The sequence below is a fragment of the Eriocheir sinensis genome, chromosome 52 (assembly GCF_024679095.1).
Source record: "Eriocheir sinensis breed Jianghai 21 chromosome 52, ASM2467909v1, whole genome shotgun sequence".
NCBI classification, from domain to species: domain Eukaryota; kingdom Metazoa; phylum Arthropoda; class Malacostraca; order Decapoda; family Varunidae; genus Eriocheir; species Eriocheir sinensis.
The window spans coordinates 6445925-6452542 of NC_066560.1; the positions used below are offsets into that span (position 1 = coordinate 6445925).

General features: G+C 47.9%; 1 protein-coding gene across 1 annotated transcript in view; it reads right to left on the minus strand.

Annotated features, from left to right (window-relative positions):
• Window positions 1–2427: 2427 nt before the first annotated feature.
• LOC126982983 (pancreatic triacylglycerol lipase-like) overlaps window positions 2428–6618 on the minus strand; it is a 6727-nt gene continuing 2536 nt past the window's right edge. Inside the window, exons 3-10 of the mRNA XM_050835374.1 lie at window positions 6348–6561; window positions 6073–6237; window positions 5641–5769; window positions 5304–5434; window positions 4896–5028; window positions 4340–4466; window positions 3206–3400; window positions 2428–2928 (exon numbers count right to left, since the gene is read on the minus strand). Coding sequence (XP_050691331.1) covers window positions 2532–2928; window positions 3206–3400; window positions 4340–4466; window positions 4896–5028; window positions 5304–5434; window positions 5641–5769; window positions 6073–6237; window positions 6348–6561 — 1491 coding nt within the window. The 3' untranslated portion in view covers window positions 2428–2531. The remainder of the gene's footprint in view (window positions 2929–3205; window positions 3401–4339; window positions 4467–4895; window positions 5029–5303; window positions 5435–5640; window positions 5770–6072; window positions 6238–6347; window positions 6562–6618) is intronic.

A 6618-nucleotide genomic window follows, 5' to 3' on the forward strand; every position in this document is an offset into this window, starting at 1 on the left:
GATAGATAGAGATAGATAAACGGGTAAGATAGGTAAGATAGATAAAGATAGATAAACAGGTAAGATAGGTAAGATAGATAGATAGAGATAGAGGTAGATAAACAGGTAAGATAAGTAAGATAGATAGATAGAGATAGAGATAGATAAACAGGTAAGATAGGTAAGATAGACAGATAGATAAAGATAGCGATAGATAAACAGGTAAGATAGGTAAGATAGATAGATAGATAGATCGTATGGAGTATGCATCTCATGTGTGGGGGGGCTCCACTCACACAGCTCTTCTGGACAGAGTGGAGGCTAAGGCTCTTCGTCTCATCAGCTCTCTTCCTCATACTGATAGTCTTCTACCTCTTAAATTCCGCCGCAATGTTGCCTCTCTTTCTATCTTCTATCGATATTTCCACGCTGACTGCTCTTCTGAACTTGCTAACTGCATGCCTCCCGCGGATAGATGCACTCGACTTTCTACTCATGCTCATCCCTATACTGTCCAAACCCCTTATGCAAGAGTTAACCAGCATCTTCACTCTTTCATCCCTCACGCTGGTAAACTCTGGAACAATCTTCCTTCATCTGTATTTCCTCCTGCCTACGACTTAAACTCTTTCAAGAGGAGGGTATCAGGACACCTCTCCTCCCGAAACTGACCTATCTTTTGCTGTAAAAAAAAAAAAAAGATAGAGATAGAGACAGATAAACAGGTAAGATAGGTAAGATAGAGATAGAGATAGATAAACAGATAAGATAGATAGATAGATAGAGATAGAGATAGATAAACAGGTAAGATAGATAGATAGATAGATAGAGATGGAGATAGATAAACAGGTAAGATAGGTAAGATAGATAGATAAAGATAGCGATAGATAAACAGGTAAGATAGGTAAGATAGATAGATAAAGATAGAGATAGATAAACGGGTAAGATAGGTAAGATAGATAGATAGATAGATAAAGATAGAGATAGATAAACAGGTAAGATAGGTAAGATAGATAGATAGAGATAGAGATAGATAAACAGGTAAGATAGGTAAGATAGATAGATAGAGATAGAGATAGATAAACAGGTAAGATAGGTAAGATAGATAGATAGATAAAGATAGAGATAGATAAACAGGTAAGATAGGGAAGATAGAGAGATAGATAGATAGAGATAGAGATAAATAAATAGATAGACATTTGTTGACCACATATTACAATTGACAAGTACAAATAGAAGAAATAGATAAGAAAACAGAGATAAGCAGACAAGCAGACTAAAATGTACAAGAATGGCGAGATTATAAAGCTGCTGACTGACCGATTGATTGACTGAATGACTGACTGACTGACTGACTGACTGACTGAATGACTGACTGACTGACCGATTGACTGACTGACTGACTGACTGATTGACTGACTGACTGACTGACTGATTGACTGACTGACTGACTGACCGACTGACTGACTGACCGATTGACTGACTGACTGACTGGCTGACTGGCTGACTGACTGACTGACTGACTGGCTGACAAGATAAATAGATACATAGATATAATTGATATAGTGCATGCATACATACATACATACATACATACGTACATACATACATACATACACACGCACATGTCGATGGAAAGCGAGATGAGTTTCACACGCCAGCTTTCTCCGGTTCTAACGAGAGAGAGAGAGAGAGAGAGAGAGAGAGAGAGAGAGAGAGAGAGAGAGAGAGAGAGAAGGGGAGGAGGTAAAGAGGATGCGGAGGGAAGATAAAGGTATGTTACCCCCCTCCCCACCCTTCTTCACCTAGCAACACACACACACACACACACACACACACACACACACACACACACACACACACTTTCACATCATTAGATTGAATTAAGGTGAAACACAGCTACTACTACTACTACTACTACTACTACTACTACTACTACTACTACTACTACTACTACTACTACTACCCCTTCCCCTTTCCCTCCACATTCTCAAAACATCCATACTCCTTCTCCCCTTCTTCATCATTCTCCCCATTATCATCATTTGTCCCATTATTATTATTCTCCCTTCATTATTTACATCCCCTTCATTATTTATCCCCCCCATCTCTACCATTCTCTCTCTCTTCTCCCTCTTTTCAGCATTCCTCTTAGCTTTCACAAACGGGGAAATGGCCAAGGTCTCAAAAAAAAAAAAGAATAATTATGTGTGTGTGTGTGTGTGTGTGTGTGTGTGTGTGTGTGTGTGTGTGCATTACCGTAACATAGCTTCACGGATCTGTAACGTAAACAATAGAAAAAAGGGAACATTTAAACTTGGGGATTACAAAATACTTTATTGACAAAGCACAGACAGACAGACAGACAGACAGATAGACAGACGGATAGAGTGAGTGAGGGAGGTGGTGAGTGAATGAGTGAGTGAGTGAGTGAGGGAGGGAGTGAGTGAGGGAGTGAGTGAGTGTGTATCAAATGCGGTTGGGGTTCAAACACACACACACACACACTCACACAGACACTCACACAGAGGCAGTGGCTGAGTGATTCTATATTAAATAAGGTTGAGGTTGAAGAGTGAGGTTAATGAGGTGAACCCAGCCCTTAGCATCTCTCTATTGAGGAGGAGGTTGTGGAGGTGGTGGTGATAGGACGTGGTGGTGGTGGTGGTTTTGGTAGTGGTGGTTTTGTTAGTGGAGGTGAGGCAGGCAGGGGACGCCACCAGCTTGATCATCTCCTCACTCGCCACCCTCACTATCTCAAGACCCTGTTTGTGACACATTACCTTCCTTTTGGCTCGCCTTGCTCCTCCTCCTCCTCTTTCTCCTCCTCCTTGTCCTCCTCGTCCTCCTTTTCCTTCTTGTCCTTCAGCTTCTTTCTCCTTCTCACCTCTCTCTGGTTCTTCTGGTGTCTCTTCTTCCATCTCCTCTTCTTCCTCTTCCTCGCCCCACCTGCCAAAAAAAGTAAAACCGAGAAGTATTTGTAGGTAATTTGTGTTTTTGTTCGTTTATTTGGGAGGTTATTTATTTCTATTATCAGATGTCAATGCTATTATTCACCTTAAATCTTTTCCACCCATACTCTCCTTTCCTCACCCTTTAATAAGAGCATAAGAAGTCTACAAGAGACCTGAATGCTTATGTAAGTCAGCTCCTCTTTCCTTCCTGTAATCTCTCCCTCCCTTTTACCTCTCCTTTCTTCCCTCCCTCATTCCCTCCTCTTACTTACACTGTGTCCACGCTGGCGAGAGTGAGGCGGGTGAGGGGGAGGCTGGTGTCGCAGAAGAGGACGCAGTAGCTCAGGGGGTTGAAGATGTCGGCCTCGTAGCGCCACTGAACCAGCGCCTCCGTGGTCGAACTCAGGTCCTCCGGGTGCTCCAGAAGGCGGATGTAGGTGGAGCCGCGACGTAAGGTGACGGGGTCGCTGCAGAAGGAGGATAAAAGGGGAGAGCGGGAGAGGGAAGAAGGGAGGGATATCAGAAGTAAGTTGCGTCTGTTTTTTTGGTTTGGTGGTTTGGTTTGGTTTGGTTTGGTTTGGTTTGGTTTGGTTTGGTTTGGTTAGGTCTGTGGGTGTTTTTTTTTTTTTAGTTTGTTCAGTTTAGGTCAGGTTAAGTTGGGTCATGTTGAGGTTAGGTTGCGTTAGGTCGGGTTTGTTTTTCGGTTAGATTTGATTATAGTGAAACCAAATTGTCGAGTCCGTTTCGGCGTTGTCTCCCGCGGGTCCATTTCTCCCCTTTGCTCTGCCGCACAGTCCCAACACCTATTTTTCCTCTCATATGTTACCTATAGCTTACATATGAGAGGAAGAGATAGGTGTTGGGACTATGTAGCAGTGTAGAGGGGAGGAAAGGACCAGCGGGAGAATACGCCAGACCGGCCTCGACATATTAGGAAGACAATAGGTTAGGGTGGGTCAGGTTAGGTTGGGTCAAATTGGGTTGTGTCTGATTGGCTTAGATTAGGTTAAGTTAGAGTTCGGTCTGAGTTACATCTGTTTTTAGATACTTTGGTTCATTTTGGTAAGGTTAAGTCTTCTTTAAAGATCTGGTTTGTTTAAATTAGCTCTTGTTTAGTTAGGCTCGTTCAGCTTGAGATTAGATTGCGTTAGGTTTAGTTTGAGGGTTTGAGGTTGAGCCAGAGCAGGTTGAGTCAAGTTGGGTCGCGTCAGGTTGGATTGGATTAGAAGTTAAATTAGAGTTTTCTTTGCTGCGTCAACCAAGAAAAAAGAGGAAAATAATAATGAAGAATGAAAGAGAGACGAAAGAGGATCGTAAGAGGTGGAGAAGGGAGGGGAGAGGGAGGGAAGGGAAGGAAAGGGTCAGCAGGGGGTCAGCAGGAGAGGTAATGAGGTCAGGTCACTCACGCCTCGGTCAAGTCAAACTCCTTTATACTGCCGTCCTCCGCCACCAGCGCCACCGTTAGCCGACCCCGCACGCTGCCGCCGCCGCCGCCAGGGTCCGCCACCTCCAGCCGCAGCAGATAGTGGTACACTGGGGGGACGAGGGAGGGTGAGGAGGGAGGCTGAGGTGAGCACGGAGGTGTGTTAGAAGGGGAAACTTCAATTTTTTTTTTTTTTTATAAGAGTGGAGTCTTGACACTTGAAGAGCTTATTTTGATTGTTTTTTACTTTATTTTTTTTAAAACAAGCTTTTTTCGGGCATCTCTTTATTTGTTGATTTGTTTACAGTAAAGGAAGGAATTTAAAGGCAAAAAAAAAAGCCTGCTTATCATTTAACTCTCGGTGTGTCTCCTCCACTATACAAGCTGCAGCTCAGCGTCAGTATCGTGATAGAAGAGTGTGTCAGCCGTCACACCCACCGAGGAGCGAGGCCCCGATCGCATGGACATGCAGTGTGGCGCCTGTTCGTGTTGTATAGCATGTCGTAACCTACTTCAAGTACCCGGAACCTTGTACTCACGGCAGTAGTTCGGCCCCGTCCCCGTGGACAGGTAGAGCGGGACCCGCGTCAAGCTGTCACTCCGCCAGGCGTCGGCGTGAAGCCCCAGCCTGGCACAGCCGCTGCCTTCTGGTCCGCAGCCAACACACTTGCCCTGGAAATACACGGCACACTGCCAGTTACCCACCCAAGAGTGTGTGTGTGTGTGTGTGTGTTGGTGTGTGTGTGTGTGTGTGTGTGTGTGTGTGTGTGTGTGTGTGTGTGTGTGTGTGTGTGTGTGTGTGTGTGTGTTGGTGTGTGTGTGTGTGTGTGTGTGTGTGTGTGTGTGTGTGTGTGTGTGTGTGTGTGTGTGTGTGTGTGTGTGTGTGTGTGTGTGTGTGTGTGTGTGTGTGTGTGTGTGTGTGTGTGTGTGTGTGTGTGCATTCTAACCTTGAGATAGTGCGCGTAGGAGGGACAGCGGAAGGCCGTGTAGGGGCACTGAGAAAGAATGGAGTCCGTGAAGAGCTTGGCGGCTCGGTTGTGGTGGCAGGCGATGAACTCCTTCTGGGCGGCGTCCAGGCCTGGGGGAGGGAAGGCCATGTATAGGGTGTGAATGGGAGACGATGAAATCCTGGGCTGCGTCCAGACTTTGTGGGATGAACCAGAGGAAGAGGAGGAGTAGGAGGTGAAGGAGGGTTCAGGGTGGAAAAAAAATAGACTTGTTTACATTGTGTCGTCAGGACAGCAGCAGCGGTGCTTCAGGCTACAGCAAACAGACATAACCTACCCTCCAGGAGGCTCGCCCCGTCCGTGAGCGCCGTGAGCGGCACTCGCGCCAGGGAGTCGCAGCCCGGCTGGCTCCGCCCGTCGTTGGGGTAAAAGTCGATGTGGCCCACCGGCTGCCGCAGCCCGAAGCCTGTAGCAAGGAACGGCGGGTGTCATCAGCCTGCCCGTCCTGCACACTGCCTGACTCCTTGACACTATCGTGACATTCCCCAATTTGTCGTTTGTGTGACCCAAGTGGCCGCACCCGACCACCTCAGCTTGTTACTGTTCTCCCGTGACCTCCCTGTTGGTTCCTCCACTTCCCCTTCCTTTATTGCCTCACCCTTTATGTATCTGGCACGCCATTACCCCTCAACTGTCCCCCTCTTCTCCCTCTTCCCTGCTCTTATCCTCAGTTAGTTCCCTCTCCCCTCACCCCCTCCCCGCCACTCACCCGCGCCCAGGTTGAAGATGGAGTCTGCGTCGGTGTGGATGACGTCGACGAGGAGGGCGTCTGAGGGGTCGAGGCGCACGCTGGGCGACATGAACTGGAAGAACGGCTCGGCGGGGTCCAGTCCCGTGATCCTGCCCAGGCCAGGCACGCGCTCCCCGGCGTACCCTGCGGCGACCGTGGGCACGTGTGTTCATGTGTGCGTGCGTACGAGGGACTGATGTAATGACACACACACACACACACACACACACACACACACACACACACACACTCACCTGCCGTGTGGGAGCCCAGCGAGTGGCCGATGATGTGCACGTCTCGCGGCTCGAGGTCGACCTCGTCCTTGAGGAAGTTGATGAAGTGAGCGACTTCGAGGCCGACGAGGCGCGTGTTGGCGGTGGCCTGCGAGTACAGCGTCTGGGAGCCGCCCGACCAGTCCACGGTGACCACGTTGAGGTCCCGCCAGGCCAGGAGGGCGCGGACCATGTCCTTGGGGGGAAGAGTTATATGGTGGTTCATCATAGTAACCAGTCCACCAGTTCTTGG